General features: G+C 40.7%; 1 protein-coding gene across 6 annotated transcripts in view; it reads right to left on the bottom strand.

The window, feature by feature from the left end:
* Nucleotides 1–21,487, bottom strand: part of GRHL2 (grainyhead like transcription factor 2) — a 63,560-nt gene that overhangs the window by 4,661 nt on the left and 37,412 nt on the right. For 4 of the 6 annotated variants that reach the window (XM_039706309.1, XM_039706307.1, XM_039706312.1 and 1 more), the window contains exons 9-15: nucleotides 19,949–20,107; nucleotides 14,298–14,385; nucleotides 14,072–14,211; nucleotides 12,029–12,060; nucleotides 10,835–10,929; nucleotides 5,716–5,801; nucleotides 409–473 (exon numbers count right to left, since the gene is read on the bottom strand). In XM_039706309.1, coding sequence (XP_039562243.1) covers nucleotides 409–473; nucleotides 5,716–5,801; nucleotides 10,835–10,929; nucleotides 12,029–12,060; nucleotides 14,072–14,211; nucleotides 14,298–14,385; nucleotides 19,949–20,107 — 665 coding nt within the window. The remainder of the gene's footprint in view (nucleotides 1–408; nucleotides 474–5,715; nucleotides 5,802–10,834; nucleotides 10,930–12,028; nucleotides 12,061–14,071; nucleotides 14,212–14,297; nucleotides 14,386–19,948; nucleotides 20,108–21,487) is intronic. The other 2 variants (XM_039706311.1, XM_039706308.1) reach the window with 2 other exon arrangements.

Raw genomic sequence — 21,487 nt, 5'->3', positions numbered from 1 at the left:
TGCAGCAAACATTGCCTGCCTGTCTTTCAGAGTAAGACAGTGGCCTACTTCTTCCTAACACTGCAGGAAAACTCCACACTGCATTCACAGCAAAGGCAGTATCTCCCATGCTGGCCCTCCATGATGTTAGTAAGCATATTGTCTACAAATCTTATCCACATATCTTATCCACAAACCCTTCCTTCACAGTGAGCTGATGAATACTGGGCAGACACAGATTGGAATCCAGGTTTCCCCTTCTGCCATCCCTTACAGTCTCCACAGACATGAAGATTTCAAGCACATGGGTGTGTCTCCTGGAAGAGTTTGTGCTGCCCAGCATCATGAGGCCCCAGCTGTAATTGGGATCTCTGAGTACTTCTAAAGGATCCTGCAACAGATCATTAGTTAGGTAGGTAACTAACTTACCCCTTTTTACTCTTCTTATAAAGTTTTGCAATCTTTTCAACTGGCAGCCCATATTTCTCAGAGATCTGAAATAAAAAAAAAGAAAAAAAATCACTAAAGATGAATGAGAATTATAAAATATCACCTCTTACCTTATGTAAAACATTAAAACAAAATTTCTGCAAACTTTGACAGGATAGCTATACAGAAAAGCCTGTCACAATCATGTCATGCTTTCATTTGAGGATGACTTGGAGAGCAAGAATCCTGAACAGCTTAATCAAAACCCACAATTTTCTCTATCCAGAAGCTCAGATACTGTAGTTTTTATAGGGTGTGAGTCATCAGAACTGCCCCAGCATCTCCTAGTGCTCTGCTCAAGGAGTCAGTGCTCTTCCCAGCTTCAGATTTCACCAGGGAATTTCTGTCTGATCTTTCTATTGTTCCTTAATCTGATTTCTTGGGCTCATGGAAGCAAAGGCTTCTCCCACCAGGCAGCAGGCAGACACATGGCAACCCAACAGGAGCTGATGGACCAATGGAGCAACAAAAGCATACACATTTCTATTTCTCAAAGACATTTCAAGGCTTATTAAGCTAACAGGACTCTCCATGGTGGTACTTCTGTCTGAAAAGTCTCTTCAAGGTACCTTTTATTGTGGGAGGGCTACCAACATCAAACACAAGGGACTAAGAAGCTTCTGTGTTGTTGGGAAGTTACTACAGTAACAAAATGAAAACACGATTTGGTTCACAGAACATCACCTGAGTGTATAGATAACAAAATGAGATTTCACAGAGAAGTGTGTTATCAAAGTAAAGGACTTCTAAAATAAACTTCTTACTAAAGCAACTAAAACAATAAAGCAGAAAATACAGTAAAACTTTAGAAGGAAGAACTACTTAGCTGACAAATTACCCATGCCAACATAATACTTCACTGGGATGCTTTGGTATTGCTTTGCAGCAGTGTACTTGTAACTTTTTTGGATGTCTATTCTGCAGTGAGTCTGTGGTGTGCTTATGAAGATGGTGTCCCTGGGCCCTTCATCTGAGCCAGGTTTGCTTTCCAAATTATGATTCTTCTTTGAGGGAACAGGTCTCACAGTTCACACTTCAGAAGAGGATTGTCCCAAAAGACAAAATAGTTACAGAAAAATTACTTTTTTTCCCCCCCAGTGATTAATGTTCTGTGGTGCTCTACTGCCAAGCAAAGTAAGTTTCCAGTTCTTCCCAAGTGAAATGAAGTTGCAGCTAAAGAGCTGACTGCTTATCTTCTGCATTAGAGAACTGAAATGCATAATTAAAAATCCATTTAAAGACTGGCAAACATCAGGCACTGTAAAATCCTTTCTTTGTGTTTGCATTCAGAGTTCTGCTGAGAAAAGGTATTTTAGGGAAGTACATTAAAGCAATTATCACAAAAGAGAAAATGGAATGGATAAACTCAGCACTGAGGACAGATTCAAAGAGCTACAGGTTGAACACCAAGCATGGCTCCCATCCAGACAGCCAAGATTCTCTGAAAGAGAGAATTAATTAGCCTATACTTGTCTACATCACCTGAAATAGTATAATTGTCATCTTAGCCCAGATGCAATTTTGTACCTAAAAACAAATTATCCCTAATAATACACAAGCTATCAGCTTGACTGGCATTCTACAGCATAACTCCAGGACTCTGAAGAACCAAAAAACTTCTCTTACACTGAAAACAGTGTCCTCTGACTATTAGCATATATCAGTGGCTAAGAGAAAGGGGAATAACTGACGGGGTACAACAGACCCATCCACTCCCTAAGTTTTCTACCTAGCAGAGAAAAAATACAAACTGAATTTGGGTGGTATTTGCTACTTCAGTTTTCACTTTCACCAGTATGTTTCACTGTTCATTTACTCTTTATTATTCTCTGGCCTTGCTTATCATGAAGAGAATTACATCAGATAAACAATCTGGTGTTGAATTTTTATATCTGTGCTTCTGTTGTACCCCTAACTTAAAGCAATAATAAAAATGGATAATAAAAATGCCTCCATTTCATCAGACAGTTGAAAAAAATCCTTTGTAACAGGCATTGGAGAAAAACTGGCAACCTGAAACTGCAGAAAGTGTCACAAGTGTGTGAACATGAGGAAATTATCTCCCTCTCTGGGTTGTTAACTCTGAAGCCCAGTGATATTGTAAAGATCAGCACTTGAAGACACTTTTCACTGACTCCATGCAAATAAACAAGCCGAGCAAAACATTTCTTGCCAAGGAGGCTTAATAGCAGCTAATATACAGCATTCTGCACATTCCAGCGTAAATCTTCCCTAGGATATTTGGCATACCTAACACTCATGCATTCCAAATATTGCTCAAAGCACTTTGGGACTCTGGGACATCACTTCCTACATAAACTATGAGAGGTTGGGCTGAGAAAGCCTTGCCTGTCATACTGCCTATGACAGGTGTAGGATTTATATAACATGCAGGGATTACTGAGCTTTGCAAAAGACTTCCAGCTGACTGAATAAGCACATTTCTCAGGAACCCCTGGGATTCAACCAATTATACCAAACAGCAAGCTGTGGAAGCAAGGCTTAAAGTGGGGGTATGGGAGAGCCTCCCCCTCATAGTCTCCAGTACAAATGTGCTAAGTCCTGCTGCAGAATTGGAGAAAGCACAGGGTGAGCATCTGCTAGGGCATCTCACTTAACACCCTCTTCTCAGAGTGTTTGCTGCCAGCACAGGGGGACCACCACTTACTGCCAACTTCCACAGAAACAACAGGATTTCTCACCTGAACCCAAGCAGGCTACATTAAATTTTTTTAAAGTGTCTTTATTTGGAGGAATATTTTTCCTTATCATCTCCATTGTCCATTTGTCAATCTTCTGAGCAGAGGTTTCTTTGTTAGGATGCCTGAAGCAGTGCAACAGCCTTCTGAGTGGCACTGAAATGGCATCTGGGTGTCCCTGGGGGCTGCAGTCCCCTGGCATGGCAAGTTTGTCTGACTGCACAGGCCACCAGAAATGCTCTCTGCTGGAGTCAGGAAACCAGAAAGGGCACTATCTGGGTGGGTCAAGGTGTATAGGAAAACACCTTTGCCAGCTTATTTCTATTAAATGGTCTGGTCTGCTGCCCTACACTGGCTGGAAGATCACAGATATATAGGCAGGTATCTAATAGTCTAAGCTAGCTCTATTGAACTCAGCTGTTAGCTTTTAATTATCGAAAGACTTTGGGAGATGTTTCCCAATTTGAACGGTCTTCTTTAATTTGAATAAATATGCAATTTTGCACAATGTAAGACTGAGGTACCTACGGAGATCCAGTTATCCTGACTTTGGATCAGGCTGAAATCAGGATGTAGAGCTGGTCAGTCACCACATATGTGTGATGGTTTGCTATTTTCACTTGATCAAGACTGATTAGCAAAAACCAAACATCTGAGTCGCTTTCTGAGACATGCTGTGTTTCTGAAACCCAAAACCCCTAGATATTTGCCAAAAGACAGATATCTGAAAAAGAATCTAACTGTTAATTTGGAATGGGTTTATATGTGAGAGTAAAATGAACATAGTATCTGAGAAAACCAGATCATTAATAACAGAAAGTTAGGGGAAAAGTCAAAGATCAAGAATAGTGACTAACAAAAAGAAAAAATACGTAAAATCCATAAACAGAGAATGAGGATTATGACTTAGGATCACCAGAGCTCCCTTTCAGATCTGGGGCTCTGTAATACTCAGAGGCTCAGTTCCTAAATTCCTAATACTGAGAACAGAATGACGCATTTAGGATATGCACAATTACAAAATTACATGATTTGCTGCAATGACTGTAGAGAGAATATTTAAGAATATGCAGGTTGACAGCTTTTTGGCATTGTTTTATCCACAATATCCTACCAAAGAGAATTAAAATTTTCTGAATGTGTTCCTTCCAGTGAACTGGGACATTTTACAACAGATCAGATTTCTCTGGTGCTGAAAACATGCCAGTGAGTCAGCAGCTGCACTGACTGAGGTATGCAGAAACCCTTCCTGCTTCTGCACCAGCTTTGTTTTTGTTACATGGTGGCTGGAGAACAGGCATGGAGAGGCACAGACTACTGGAGATAAAATATTCATGTTAGGTTGAACAGTTATAGAAGGATTATAACATACTTTTAACTTCCATACAAAGACAAGATTAAATCCTGTTGCAGTTTACCATGAATCAGACTGCTGCCTCTTCAAGCAAAGTCTGGTTTTTGTTATCTATATGCTCTGCCTGACAGCTGAGCTGCAGTCACAGCTAACAACCAGCATCAGCAGAAGCACAGTTAGGACATCCTTAGCATGCCACTGACTCTCCTCAGAGATACCCTCATCTAAATAGATGCTTTAAGCAACTTCACTAACCTATAAATCTTTTTTTGCCTTCTGCTACTGGCCAAATATTGACCAAATAACTCAATCTTTACTGCCTTAAAAGCGTTCAGCAAATGCAAGAAGATACTGTGACGGTTTTAAGAGAGTATAAATATACACACATCTAGCACTTGGCTGAGCTCTCCAGGGGCACTTTCATCCATTTCCGTCTTCTCCCCTACACGTAAACAAGGCTGGAAATCAACTCAGCATCCCACATGTCAATCTCACATTCCTCCACTGATTATTTCTTAACTCTTCCCTTACCAAATTTCATGAGCCATCAGCTCATATAAGCAAGATTAAACATGGAAACAGCAACTCTTATGGGTAACAGCTAATGGGTAACAAGCAAAAACTCAAAGAAGCAGCAAAGAGGCAAGTGTGACGTAGGTCATGCTGTAAGTGAGGACTAGAGAAGGAATTTGAGACAAAATTTGAATGACAAGTCTGCACTGGCTCAGCACCTGCCTCTTACATGCTGAACAGCAATTGCACAAAGGCCACATGAAATTCCCACAGAAACAGTGCATCCTTGGGCCTCTTCTTGGAAACCAGGCTGGGAATGTACTGACAAGCATTACAGGAAAAGACTCAACAGGCTCTGAACCATCAGTTCAGAAAGAAGCATTTCAGAAAATGAAGCTTGCACCTCTCTCCTTCCCTGACACTGGTTAACTATTGCAATTCCTCAAAGGTCAGCTCTCAAATAATCAGCTCTGTGATGCTGTTTAAACCCAGTAACCTGCTGATAACACTGAATTAGGAAAACACCAGCATTTCAGGGCTCCAGAAAGCCTTTAAGAAATGCTTTAAATGTATTTGGGAATAACTTCATCTTTATATTATGGTTTACCTCAATAATACACGGAAAGCCTCAAGATTTTCTTGCCAAGAAAGACAAGCAATGTGAGGACATTGGATACTTACAGCTTCCATTAGCCCCTTCACTGTGGGTGATTTCAGCATCAAGGCATCAAACACCTCATCTGTCTCCTTCCTCACATATAAAAGCACTGAAATAGGAGGGAAAAAAATATCAAACTTGGAGCAGATTCAGTCAATTGCACAGATGAAATACACCACACTGAGTAGGAAAACAAATATTAATCCATGACAGATAAAATTAAGCACTGAAGATGGTTTGAACTTAAAAAATATGTACCTTTAATATTATCAGTGATCTAGACATGGACATATCATAGTTGCGTTGAAAATACAGTATTGAAATTTTAATTCAGCAAATTTAATCTAATGTGAAGAATCTCTATCTTCCAGAATCTAAATCTCCATTTACAGAAATAAGCTGAAAAGCACTGGGGCCTGGTCCCTTGGTTATAGGACAAAACACACAATCTAGGTCTTCTTACACCTCTGTCTTGGCTTGTACCTCCCCAGGTTTCATCTAAAAGGCTTGGAAAGGACATTCAAAAAAGGCAAGTCTGGGTTGCCTTTAGCTGTGCCTTTGAGAGCAAAATCAAAGAAAAGGTAAAGAAATAGTTGTTTCTGACATTACCATGCAGATGACTGCAAATGGCCTGACCAGTATGAAAATAAACACTGGGAAAAATGAGTTCAAAGTAATTTGAGACTTCACAGGGGAGACATTCAAGAGCACAGCTGGCAGACAGGCATTTACCAGTGTGCCCACCTGCTTAGGTACCCAAATGCCATTTCTGTTCCTCGTCCTCCCTCTGATGATAGCTGCTAGCTGTCCACAGGCACTGTGCCCTGCCCTCTTTAGCTTTTGTTTTCTTCACACTTGTACAGGTAAATGGAGGAACCTTGCTATAACATGGCAGAAGCAAAGCAGACAGGTACAAAGCATATAAGCATAGACACTAGGAAAGCATTTTAGGCATCATCTCACATGACTGATAAGTAACAGGTTGAATAAGATGATCTGCAATATATTTTGTTTCCTAAATGAACTGACTTTCAAATAGCACTGCTGCACATGAAATAAAAACACACATGCACTGTCATGTCTGTGGGACAAATTACATTGGTAACCCTTTTTTTTGGGGCGGGCAGCTAGAAAAGGGCATCTTTTGAAACTACAAATTCTCATGGTCCAAGAGATATCTTCACCACGTAACTCAATAGATGACGAGCAGATGAACCAAAAAATATGATGGTATTTTTCATACAGAAGTAATTATGTAGAAGTTAATTCTCAGGCCAAGACTCTAGCAGGATGGACGCTGGCCCATTTGTGGAGAATCATAGCTTCTTTGCCCAAGTTTTGAAATGACTGGAAAAAAATAGTGGGTAGTTCAGTTCCCTCACTTGCCCTAAAAACCAAATATGCAGGACAATGTTGGGTTTTTTGCATCTTCAATTCAAAAATATGAGCCACAAAACTGCAACCACAGCATGCAGGGCCACATCCTTTTCACCTATATTTTGGCAACTCTTTGGGGCCTGGCCTGAGAACACTGTTTTAATGGAGTTAGAAGCAGAGACAACTTTGGGCCACAACTTAAACTGTCAAAACATAAAAGAAAAAAAATTCCACACCAGGAGTTACATTTTACCATGCCTGATATGTTTAATTGCATGAACAAGCTCTCACCCAATGGACTAATTTTACCAGTACTAACACTTATATTAATTTAGTAAACATTTCCTTGTGACTAGAGGGTTATCCTGTAACTCCTGGCTTTACAAACATCTGGAGCTCTACCAGCCTTAAAATTACAAATATATCTGAAAGGAGAAAAAAAAAATCACTTGTTCCAAGGTTAAACTTGGGTACATTACCCAGTCCCGGTGCTGAGCTTTACTTCTCTGTTGTGGTTGGTGTGCCAGGCAACATTATACACACAGAGAGATGGGATTAGTAAGCACACGAGGGGTTGTTAGGCTTTTCTTTACCCTGACAGGTGTGAAACTCCTGGCTTTGATTCAGTAGAGCTCTCTTCCACAAATGGCTTGTGGTGATAGTGATGCTTTAGGAAGCCCCTGTCTCATCCCTGCCCTTACACACTCTTATTCTGGCTTGTCTCAACGAATTTTCCTGGATGACAAACTCTCTCAAACAGCAGATGTGAGTGAAAAAACAACCCTTTTTTTGAGTTATTCTTCAGACAGATCACATCCCTGCCGCAGTGTACAATGCAGCCCCACAAGCCTTTGTGCTGGCAGAGCAGCAAAGAGATGGCCACAGTGGGAGGCGCAGCCAGAGGGGAGAGAAAGGCTGCAAAGGCTCCACTGGGCTCAGCAGCGGCATTGCCACTGCACGACTGTGACCATGTAACACAACTCATGCCCTCTGATCCTACTGTCATCACATTCACAGCATCTAGATGGACTCACTCTAACAGTACAAATTACAAGATTTGGAGGGGAACAAGGGGGAAATCTTGTACAAGGTAATGAGTTATTTTTGCCTGAAAGCTACAAGATAAATTCAAATTTGTCTGATCTACTCCCTGGTCTTAGTCCTTAACCTTCTTGCCAGCACTGAAAACTACTGCAGACCTTAATATTCTTTAGATGTTAAAAAGAATCACAAAAGATGGGGGGAGATAAATTTGTCTTCAGTTACTTAAGAAATACCCCCAAGACTCCAAATTGCAGAGGGACAAACAGCCTTTGCTCAAGGCAAGGGATGTTGTTGTACCAGTGAGACTTCTGGAAGCCAGGCCACCAAACTGAGGCTTTATGTGTGAATGCAGAAAAACTGTGTTAGCTACCTCTTTTAGGACTGTTAACAACAACATACACGAGAAAAAATGAAACTAAGGACACAATGAGTCAGTAAGACTTGGGGCATTAGGAAGGCCTGAGCCTGGGCACTACCAGTGCTGTGACTGGCACCCTATGAACAATGACTACAGTCTCTGTTAAGTAGTGTCTGGATAAAGATGTGGTACATGTTAGTCAAGGAAAGAAGGGCTGGTAGCTATAATTTAGCTTTCCTTTCTCACATTTGGAATTTTCATCATTGCCCAGGCACAAATTCCCTTGGATGGCTCTCAACCCCCAGTTGCTATGAATCCAAAATGTTTCAGAGTAGTTTAACATGACTTTCCTAAAAGACAAAAGCTACACAAAAAAAATCCTTTCTTGAAACTGAGAACTACAGGACTGGAAATCCACCTGATCTGTAATTCGGCTGCTGGATTCATAATTAACGGCAAACTCCCTATGAAATCTGAAAGGGAAAGTGAATTGAAAACTTACTGAGAACTCAAAACAGGAAAAAGCCAAGTCTAGCCAAGTAACTAGCTGTGACACACATTTGGTACAGATTAACATACTTCACATTTCTGTGTTGGGCACTTGGACTTCCCTTAGAGGTCATGGAGATGAAAGAATAATTCAAAAAGAGGCAGCTAACTGAGTGAGAATATGAACAGTGTTTGCAAATCCCTTCAGACCTGTTGTCTTGAAGGCTGCCCCTTAATATTTTTACTTCCACCAGACAGTGTTACAAGTAGGTCCAGAAGGCAGGGGTGAGGTCACACACTTCCACTTCAGTTCTTCAGTGGAGCTTGGACACCTCACTGGCTGCTATTTACCTGCACTGCTCTGCCAATAAGACGCCTTGGGATTACATTGCTTTTAATGTATATTTTCATATATCAGACCTGCTCCCTCTCAAACATTACACCCACACCCCATCCACACCTACTCTCTAGGAGTTATTGATTCTGCTGTACCAAATAAATCTTGAGAAAAGAAGCTTCTAATATGGCAACGCTGGGGAAAAAACCCCAAACATTTTAATACCCAGTGAATCCTTTGGCAAAGACAGCATGATCAAATGGGTAGATTCAGCTGAGCTGCACGCCATCAGCACGATCCCAGATGCAAGGCTCTGGGTGGCAGGAAGTTCACCAGGGCAAAGGCCACACTGGAAAAGCCTTGGCCGCCAGCCAGCACAGTCCAAGATGAGAGAAACACTGAACAGGAAGGGGATGTGAAGACAGCATCCTCCAGTTTCTCTGGTTTGTGCCTCTCCTGGATTTAGTAATTTTACATAGTTTTGCCACCAGCTAAATTTTTTTTCTTTCTAATCTTACCCTTGAAATACTTGCAAGTTCTGAACGATATCAAAACAACTAACCGCAGCAAAGGACAGGAATAATCAAAGCAAACCAATACCTCCTTGCAGGCAATTTCCTAGGCTTCCAGCTGGGAAACCCAGGTGAAATTGTAGGAAATTACAGTTCTTTATGTAGCCCTCATGGCTGTCATCTTCTGCTTGATAGAGCCCTGATAATGTGAATTTGGCCAAGGTCTTGAGTCAACCAAATGCAAGTCCATGGTCAGTGCTAACCTCACATAATTAATTTAAGATTTAATTAAAAGAATCATATGTTCACATTTATTTCAAGAAGATATCAGTCTCCATCCTATAATCTTCTATGTTTCCCCTGGTTCAAGCAGACCACCCTAACCAACAGAGAATCTCTGCAAATGCAGGCTTGTGGGAAGTCATTTCTATGAAATTCAACTGCAACTGTAATAATACCCACCTGGGCAGTAAAACAGTTAAGGGAAACAAACCCTTAAACAATTCAGTTACAGCTGCTGGAAGATGTCTCTCCATGTTATATTTCTAATGGGGTAGGAAATTTCTGATTTTATTCTACCCAGTCTAAGTCTGCAGTCAGCAGGAGCTTGCCTGTTTAATGTCTCTGTATTTGACCCAATGCATCTTGCATATTTGCTTGTGATCCCAGATAGAACAGAAAGGATGAGCAAAAATTAAAAATAGACCATCACAGATTTGCTACTAGAACTTTCATAAACTTTGTAGCTTGGCCAAGAGCCAAGAAACTTTCTAAGTTTTTTCTATACACTTGTGTCCTGATCCCTTCTTGAGAAAGCACAGTCCTTTTTTTTTTCTTTAAGTAATTTTTAGCATTTGTTAAAATGCCTCCTTATAGACTGCAGATGCAAAGATCTCCTCTCCCATCTACCCATATTTGCACTATCATTCTACAACTGACTTTGTCCAAACCACACCTGCCCTTCCCAGCTTGAGGGTTTGAGTCCCACACAGAATGATTTTTAACTGCTAAGAATTGATTGTTACCTCTTTTCAGACCTTCTTCTTTGATTTGTTTCAAAGGGGAAGGACCAAACTCTTCCTCCACAGGCCGGAACATCCTTTTGACCAGGACACTGCTACTAGAATACACAAAACAGGGACCATGTCACAATAAAACTGTGCTCACAGCAGAAGAGGAGACAACAGCAACAGTCATGACTCACTTTGTACTCTGGCAAAAACACTCACTAGCTACTCAAGTAGCACCAAAAGCAGAAACTGCAAGGATTTAGCTTTTGATGCTTATCTGAACTATCCAGGCCTCTTAAATTGCTGAGACTGACTGGCTGGGACAGGTGACAGGAAAATATGTTCCAATGTCACACACTAATTTGAAAACCCCAAAGGCCCTCAACTGTTTAAATATTGAGGGAAGGGGGGTGGTTATTGCTTGATGCAATACACCTCTGTGTTTCTTAAATTCCACTGTAAGTCCTATGAAGAGCATTAGTTTCAAAAAGAAATAAAAAGGGCCTCATGTTTTCAAGCCAGTGTGGACTGCAGGTGCTTGGCCACTCCCTACCACAGGTCACTATTTGCAGATTTATGGGACCATAGTTATGTTAGTCCAGAATCTCAGACTTGAAGGTGTTCACCTGGGGATTCAGGCAACTTACAAAAGTATGGGACTGGCACACAGTGTGGGCTGAAGTTCAGCAGCCCATATTAAAACCCTTATTTCATGGCACCTCTAACTATTAGAGGGACTTTCATCAATTCTTCCAGTCCCTCCAAAAGTCAGATAGGGATAGGGGGTACTTCCATTTCCAACCTTTGTCCTTCCCAGGTTCTCTCTTCTCTTTCTGCCCTTCTCTTCTGGCACTTGGCCATTCTCTCTACAGTTCCTGTATTTGTTGCATACACATGTATGCACTGCTAAACAGCTTTCAGGAATGCAGTGAAGCTCAGTGCTTCAACAAAAAATTCCCATTTTTTAAATTATTTGAGAACCCTCATGCCTACGTAGATGGCACTTCATTGTCAAATATATTGTCCTCTCCCTTTTACTTGGAAATGTATTAAAATACAGACATAAAAAGCAAGCAGTTTACATGGGAGAACATTAGGGAAAGGGGAGAAAGGGGTCAGTTTTTTTTATTTATTTATTCGTATTTTGTATCAACTTTCTATGAGTTTAAACTGTTAACTGCAAAGCTTGTGAAACAATAAATATCTTACCCTTCTCTCTCGTCATCTGTATTATAGTAAACCTAGAAGGATGGAAATAAAAATCAATTATTCCCAAAACTCAGGCACTTGCTTAACAGAATAACTTCAAAAGAGAGAAAAGACAACAAGTGTTTTACAGTTTGTCATATGTTAAAAATATTTCTCCTCCTAAAAAGCACAAACACCTCTAGTTCTAACTGTTATCTGGAAGAAGCGTGGCTTAGAGAAACTGCTGTTGAATACCATCTACTGGAAATATATCAAAGTTTATTTGAGAGATATTACCCTCTTCCCTGCTTTATATCATTTTCCCAATTATTTTACAATCCTCTAAATCAGATTGGTACTCATCTAAATAACCCCTAATACAGTTTAAGCCACAACACTCAAAAGCTTTTGTATGTATTTAATACTGTCTGAAAATCTAATTAAACTATAAAGAACAAGATTAAACTACAGGCCCTAATGGAAATACAATTACTAAACGTACAGCTGAACATTTTTTGCACAGGCTGTGGGCAGAAGCCCAAGTCCAGTTTTGTGTAAATCCACGTAGCTCAGAGTCACTGGGACCAAATTTACAACAGCAGCAAATGCAGCTGACAGTAGCAAGAGAGGTATAAATTCACAGTCTCTTGTCCAACACTTTACAGAACAATCAGCCAAACTCCTCACAACATGCCCACACTGCAGGTCTGCACCAACAAGTGCACCAGCCCTGCAGCTGCTGAGCTGTGGTGCAAGCACGGGCTGGGGGCACAGGGCAGCGTTATTCCCCCTGCTGGGCAGGGCAGGGCAGGGCAGGGCACCCCAGGCACTGGGGCTGGCAAGACACTCAGAGCACACTCAGCTTTCACTAGGAGCCTTCACTTCTGAAACTGTGCAATGAAAATAGCTCAGAGGTGTGTGTGTGCAAAGCTGAGGGCTGTAACTACGAGTTACAGCAATAAAAATCATGGCTGAACATTGCCTAAGAGCTAGGAAATGGGGATACCTTCCAGTTAGTTTAGAAAATTATTTACAGGATTATATATACTAAGGAATGTTTCCACAACCTCCTGTTTTGAACCAAATCCACATTTTGGTTTGAGATCCATGAGGACAGAAGGTACCCAACACTGATATGTGAGTGGGCGTCTTTCCAGTTTGGGAGAGTAAGCTCGTGACAGCTGTGATTACAACGTCGGTGCTCTTTGTGCTTTGCTCAACCACAACTCTCACTGCTTCAAAATAATTGACAATTCCAACACTCAGTTTCATTTCATCTTTGTCATTTTAGTATTGTCCAGCAAGATGCATATTAAATTTCCTCATCAACTATTTGTCGTTATAAACCTATGCATAAATGTCTCATTCTACTCCCTGAGATGTTAATAAATAACATGTTCATAGTAACAAAGTTGTCAGAGCTGACCCTCCGGTTCAGGTTGTCAACTTCCCAGCAGGCAATAAAATAGAAAACAGCCAAGTCAGGAAAGACTTCCTTATGTTTACTAATGATAATAACTGCCAATACTGAGTATTAACATTAGTATGATGGAGTTTTACTTGGAAGAGTGAAAATATTTTTTTCAAGGAATTTCTAGATCTCTAGGTGATGCCAACAGAAAATGGGTAGTGGTGTTTAGTGACCCTGCACTTGACTTTTCTATACAGGTAAGAGCTTGGTCTTTGTTTTCAGCTGTAACAGGGAGGGGGATCTCTGCTACCACAAGGTGGCACTTCATTTCACCAAGCCAAAGAGTGCACTCAAAACCAGATTGTGTTCCAGACACAAGTCAGCCTTATACTTGAAAGCAAAAGAATGACAGAACTGTAACAAAACCAAACTAGTCAGTTGTCAAGGAAGTATAAACTCCTTCACACCCAGAACTCAGAAAGGTACTTGTCTCTTGTAAGGTCCTCTATAAGTGATGTGCAAAAACTGCATTTACCAAAATGAGAGCTGAAACAAGTGGCCCCCAGGAACAGTTATTTAGCTCCCTAAAACCTGCCCCAGAGCAGAGGCAGCCAGGTGGCAAGTGGGCACCTGCTCATCTCATTATTTCCTACCTGTCCAGTTCTTTGTAGGTTTCCAAAGTGAACATCCGGTATGAAGAGAACGGGCTGGGAATCCAGGTCAGCCATTGTTTTGAAGAAGGTGATATCACTCTTTTTCTGCAGAGGGAGTGCACTCAACTTCCCTTCAGCTGCTAGGTGGATCACAAAGCACAGGGTTGTGAAAGGAGGCATGTTAAGCCTGATTTAGCCCCAGATCAGAAAGGCCCACTTCACTCACCATTATTACATGAGGCTTGGGATGCCTGGCCTTTGCCTTTCTTCCTGTTCTGCTTTCTCTCTTCATCTCGGATTTTCCTTTCTGCTCCCTGATACAAAAAAGACAACCCACAGGTATTACCCAGAGAGGAACCACCATGAGCACTGTACTCTGCAATGCCTGAACTACAGCATCAGACACACAGAAATGCTAAAAGATAAACTGGTTATTTCATTGAAGACAGATCTGTCCAGTCTGTTGGGAAGGTTACCAGGCTTTGCAGGATCACCTGTGCCTGAGACTCAGCTGGCACATCCAGTAGCTCCCAGGACTGCAGACAGCAAGGGGAACAAATCCACATGTTGGTTTGGAGGGGCCAGGACAGGCAGTGTGCAGTCTGTAGCAGGACTGATGCCAGCACAGTTGTGCAAAGGGCATCCCAAGCCCCATGTCTCTGCAATGGACAGAGTGCTCAGGCCAAATATTTTGTGTATGTAATAGCATAAAACACTTGCAGGATTGCTATCATTTTACATAATCTCTGTGCTGAGGTCTTCCCTAAACTCTCCTCCACCCACTTTGTCTGTGGGAGGCATTGCTCCACTGTAGCCAGCTGTGCAGAGCCTTTGAGAACTGACAGTCCAAAAAGGCTGCGCTGACAGCTTGCCAACATTGCAAGGGTTCTTACAGAAAAATACAGGCATTTCAAACTGGGAGAAGCTCTCCAGAAATAGGAAAGCAATGTAGCACTGCCCTATTAGGCACCAGGAACTCCTGGGAAGTTGCAGGCTTCTGTTATGTAAATACACTCTCAACAAGTTTAAAAAATAAAACTTGTTATTGACATAAAAAGCAGCAACACCTCATTTGAAGTTCTCCTAATTTACTTTATAAATAATACCTATCACATTGTGAAGGGTAATGAAGATCCATATGCTCCCAGACAGTTGGCATGCAAGATTACAGATTTTTTTCCAAATTAAAATTAGAAGTTTCTTGAATAGAAAGGGAGAGGAGGGAGGTAAGAAAAGCAAAAAACACCCACTCAAGATGGCAAAATTCACACATGAGTCAATGAACCAAGTTTAGAAAGAGTGCAAGGAAAGATGTACTCCTGGCTGTGATCTATCAGTAGATTTCCAGAGGCTGAAAGAGCTGGAGGAAGAAATAGCTCTTTAGGAAAACATGAATGTGTTAAACAGAAACACTGCCTCCAGACCAGATCCCAGTCCAGCTGTCACTCATCAACCTCAACCACAGAAGCCAAGAGATTCAGAATTGTGCACTTACCAAAATTTTAAGTGGCCTTTAAAGCCACCTGTTCTTTCTAAGAAAGGAGTAAAAATACACATCCCAGCCACTGTTCAGCAAAAAGCACATCCTGAGAAACCTGTGCTGCACAAAGGGCTCTGCCAGGTGGCCACAGCCCTACCTACCACTCAGTGCTGCCACTCTGCTGCTCACAAGGAATGGGATGAACCACCAAAGTATTTCATACACAGCAGCAAGAGTGAGCTTCCTCTCAGGAAAGCAGAAACTGAGGAGGATTCAGCCTTTTATGCATAATAAAAAATACGTTTTACTGATTTTCTGTAATATTCTTTGTGATTGTGAACTTGGTGACACTTCACAGCTTTCTCTTCATTCATTCATTCATTCAAGGCAACACACCCCAAGGTCTCTGGGGTGCAGGCAATCCCTGAGCCAGTCATTCCCATCCACCAGTGTTTATTTGTGCCACAGATACTTCACAAAAGCAGCAACTGCAGTACCCACAAAATTACCTACCAGCCCTTTTGAGCTTGGAGCAGCCCACAGGGCACACGGCAGGGGCCAGTCAAGCCTACAGGATGGATGTCACAGTCACAGGAATGAGACCACACAATTATTTTTGCATACTAGAGCATTTCTGCTGCATAGTTTTGACAGCTGAGCCATCTGACACACACCTAATAAACCACAGTTTGCACATCTCTTCAGGACAGAAGAAATTACCCTCCTACTGGGGACTATGAACTGTGTTGTGACCAGTGAAATAATGAAATGAGTTCTTAATTTTTTCATTGATATCTGGGCTTTGTATAAATGCAAGGAGTACTTGTGCTACTAATCATTAACAAAATGCAGCCTACAAATTTCAGCTGATTCAAAGTATTTTCTTCCTAATCCTTCAACTCATTTAAACTTAAGTCTTGCAACACTCTGATGCTCATGTGTACTCTTGCTTCTAGTTCCAGGCTAAAGGATTCCAAATCTCATTGGGCAGCACACAGACATAGGCTGATGTGCCTGCCCAATGAGATGTGGAATGCCTTAGCCTGGAACTAGAAGCTCTCTCCAAAGCTGAAGATTAATAGGCAATTAGAGTTGCTCAATACTCTATGATAGGCCATTTTCTCTATGATGTTCCACTTCAAAAACAAGGATGTGAGAACTGCACATATTCCAAAAATAATGTATTTTTTAAGGTTAAACGAAATTGGATTAATTTATTTTATTTTTGGATCAATGTTATGGTATTTGCCAAGTCAAGTTCTGTTTCTTTTCAGCAAAGATAATCACATATAGAAAATCAAGTAGCTCTGAAATCCCAGTTCTTTCATATACAGTGGCTAAAGCATTGTGCAATATATAAATATAAATAGGCCTGGTAGCAAGTTTCCCTGACAACCTACTTAAGGGATAAAAATTATATATTCTTATAATGCAGCATCAGTGATCTGCACTGATGACTGCAAGGCAGAGAATTAGCACTGACAAAACAAGATGTGGACTGTAACAAATGCTTTGAAGATTGCTTACTGAAAAACAAACATGGACAAAAGATTGGATGACAAATAGGGAGTATAGACTCAAATAGGGAGTATGGTAAAGTTAGATTTGTTAAGTAACATTTACAGCCTTTGCAGCATTTATCTTCATACATTTATGTCACAAAGCACATACTGGATGTGAGTTGGTGTTGCTTTCTAGTTTATATGTAAACTAATATTAAAATCAAGGAATTGGCAGAATAAATACTGATATATACATAATATGTACCACTTAGCTAAATGCAGTTTTATTTCTTTAAAGATAACTCTTTCCACAACAGCTATGCTGTGTTGCAGCTACAAGACATTGATTTGTCAGTGAATGTTCTTAAAAACTCGACACCTCCACCTGTGATTTATCCAAGTGAATATACAAATACACTCACTTGTATTTCCTAAAGAGGAACCACCACTACAGAAAGAAACATTTTTAATAACACCGCAGACATAGAAACATTTTTTTTCTTCCCTGTTCCTTCCAGAATGAGAAACATTTCATACTTAGGGAGGAGGAATTTACTGTGCAGTTCCACTAGGCCAGGTGATTGTAATAAATCAGGTACTTTTGTCATCAGCTTCTCTTTGAGGCTGTCAGATTGGGGCATAACAGTGCAGTTCACACTTTCAGAATATATAAAGATCATTACATGATTGCTGGGTGGTTTTTTTTATGTTCCTATAGTACCTCTTCAATTCATCATGACAAGGAGATGGGCAATAAATAACAGCCTCAGCTTCATGGCCTTTCCCAAGGAGGCAGACAGCTTTGTCCATGTCACTGGGGGGAGGGCCACAGGCTAGCAAGAGAAACTGAACCATTTAGCACCACCTTAACCAGAGCCAGGGGTTTATTTTGACATCTTGGAAAGATGAGGATACCCAGCCACACCAGCTACCTTCCTCTGAGCACAATGAATTTTCCCAGTGCCACCAGCAAGTGGAAATTCTCCAAACATTTATTTACTTCCAAAAGCCCTGTGACAAAGGGATGTTGGTAAAGATCTGGCAGCATACGTTTGGGAAGAAGCAAGAATTTGTCTCTTACCAAGTGCCAATTAGCACAAACTGTCATGTGCATTGACCTTGAAAATTTTCATTTGCTCAAGTCACTTTCACACCCACATTAACTTAAAAAGCTCCACATGTGTCTATGCATTTATATTAAACACATATACAGCCTATTATCAATACCCTTGAGCCCTTCAGTTCCCACTTCCAATACATTTTTGATGTGTATAACACTTTAACTACCCCTGTGATCTTTCCTTCTACTTTGAGACAGTTTTGATTAATAGACTCAACATTAATTTCCTGCTTTTCAGTCTGGCTAGTTGAAGCTCCAATTAAGCCAATAGATGCAATGAACATGTATTATTCAAATTCTCCACCACTTGTATCTAGAGGTCACCCTTGATGAGTTTGTGCTCTGAATTTCCTTCCTTTTTTTTTTTAATAATTCAAATTTTTCTAATTGCTCTTCAGAAACAGGTAGATGAAAACTACTTGTTACTTTGATATTTACTGAGCTTTTAAGATCCAGCTGTAGCTTCAAATCTCTCAATATTTGACATTCAAAGTTACAATTAAAAGCATAGCATTTTGGCTGCAAGAAGACCTCAGTGCATACATTTACATTCATTACTTCCAAAGATTTTCCTCCACTAACACAACTGAGTGATTAGCCCTCAAGATGTCGTTGTCAAAACAGCAACAAGGGAATGAACTGAAAAGGGGGAAGGAGCAGCAACACAGAGACCTGAAACAGTTGAACTCTTACCCTTTCCATTAAAAAGTTAATGTTATGTTTTGCCTGGGGCATGGCCTTTTGTCTTTCTATTCCCACTTGCAGGATGGCAAGACTAATTTGGATAAATTTCCAAGTCACTTAAATAGATGTAGGCTCCTGAATCCCTGAACCTTGACTAGAATCCAGGCATCAGCTCCCCTATGAAAGATGTTTCTCAGCATGGAGAAAGTAATCAGCTGGCAGATGCTAAACAAAGCTGAAAAGTGGTCACACTCTCTTTGAAGAATCATCACTGACATTTCTGAGCAACTGTTTCTGCCTGGTGATATACACTGCTGATCATGACACTGTCTAATTCATTCAGGCATGATCTATGTCTGGGCGCTGAAACATCTTACTAGTCTCCACAGAGGAGCAGTCATACCTACAGCAAAAAACCAAAATTTTGCTAAAGAGGGTGTGAACATACACAAAAAATAGTTACTGAATTACAAAATGGGAATGGCTAATATGTTTTTGTATTTTACTTTTGATAAGAAAATCCTAGCAACATGAGAGTTTCTAAAATAACTGTAAGCAAAGCAGGGGGAAAGCCCATCAGCTGTGTCACTGGAATTTGCTGGTTTTCACTGCATCATAAAAGGGAGCTTAGCGGACCCTCACTGAAAAGTGCATTTTTTTTTCTGTCAAAGAAACTGACATGAAGTTTACCTGCTATCTGTCCTGGCTGTCAGAGTTAGAAGGGATGACATCAGTGGACTGCCATTTATGTGAGAGAGTCTGTGCTCAGCACTGACCCTCGAAATACAGATATTTGCATTTGCACTTTCTATTACTTTATTTATATTCCATAATCGTGACCTATAACATGCTGTCCTTAAACAGTCCAACTATTGCTTACAAGCTGAGGAATCAGGGCCAAAAAGACTGCAAAGCAGTAAAATAATTACATGATAATCAGTTTGATTTGTGATACCACATGGACCAAATGCTATGATGAAATACAATTCTTTAAGGAAAGAACCAGCATTTAATTAGGTCTAAAATACAGCAACAATAAACTGCCTAACAAGATTCCTCCTTCATCCATGGTAACTGTGCTTTGCACTTACCTTGTCACAAAAAACCTTGATCTGGCAGTAGGCTCGGTGGATAGGTTTATTGCTGCGGTTGTTGTAGCTGTAAGTATCGATCTGAATCATCAAAGGAAGCCCTTTTACTCCTTTTTGTGAGGAGAAGTCTGTGCTCAAGCAATTCACTGTGATGAAAATCTGTGTGCCAGAGAGATTACTTTTTAAAATGTGGTGCAAACAACAATTAAACCTCCAGAAATACATGACAAGTAATGGGAAAATAAAAAGGTTTTAATTCAGCTATGATGCACACTCTGGCAATTGACACATTTATCCTCCACTTCTGTCCAGCAAAGACACTCCCATCCTGGGAAGAACAAACTTGAAAGCCATATATTGGTGTTTCAGTTTGGATCAGCAGCTCACATTTGACATGAATCATTTGGTTCTCTCAACTTATTGCACTTTGGTTCACACCAGAGCTCAGAATACATGAACTGGATTCTTTTTGGAAGAGCCAGACCAGGAAAGATATATTCCAGAAGCACTCAGATACTCCAGCTGCTCACAGTTGCTTAATTCATGGGAACTAACTACAGATAATCTGAGATAAAACCTCCTAAAACGTGCCTTATGTGGATGTCAGGTCTTTAGCCCTTACTTGTTCCACTCTACAACCCTGTTCTGCATGTTTGCACTATTTGTTGATACAGATCATCTTGCTTCACCCTTTCCAGCTGCCTTAGGTATGGCCTGTTCATCTGACAGCTCATTCAAATTCAGTGGGACAAAGATAAACTCTACTCCTTTTCTTCTATTTTAAACATTTTTTTCACACTCTCATCGACACTACTGCTTTCTCCATCCCATCAATTGATACCCCTGTGTTTCACTTTAAGGGCCCTTCACAGTCTTTCCTCAGTTTTAAAGATGCATCTCACCCTGTCTTTCAAACTGAGGAGGAATTTTTCAAATATTAAAATACTACTCCCTTCCTCGTCTCAGAAGTTCTCTTTGTGGCACAGCATCCACATAACTTGACTGCATTCAGAGTCACAGAGTTGTCTGAGCTGGAAGGGACTCAGAAGCTTCATCGGGCCCAGCTCTCAGTGGCCCAGTCAGGGATGGAACCCACAACCTCGGCATTAACCAACTGAGTTAGCAAATACTCTGCTTGCCTGCTTCAGAAATCCATCCTTTGCTGTCCTTCTACAACAAAAACTTACAACCTGATAGCCACTAATCATCTCCTTCTCATTAACTCAATTAGCACCATGGGACAAGGTGTGTGTCATCTGTACAGACCTGGGAGGAGGGTCTCCCACCAAAAAAAATCTTCCAAGGACTATTCTGATGTAAAGCAAACATTATGAACTGAAATACCACCAATAGCTTTCAGTCAGAATGGCATTCATAAAACTCAAGAGAAGAAACTAGATTAAAAATCTAATTTTCAGCCCAATGAGGAATATGTGCATTACATAATAATTTGGGGCAATTGTGTATCAACCTGATTCTACTTTTCACTTGCCCTTAGTTTAAGAAGCAACAACGAAACACCAAAGAAAATAAAACTCC

The sequence above is a fragment of the Passer montanus genome, unplaced genomic scaffold (assembly GCF_014805655.1).
Source record: "Passer montanus isolate IOZ18808 unplaced genomic scaffold, ASM1480565v1 scaffold19, whole genome shotgun sequence".
Classification (NCBI taxonomy): domain Eukaryota; kingdom Metazoa; phylum Chordata; class Aves; order Passeriformes; family Passeridae; genus Passer; species Passer montanus.
This window is presented reverse-complemented; position numbering and strand designations above follow the sequence as displayed.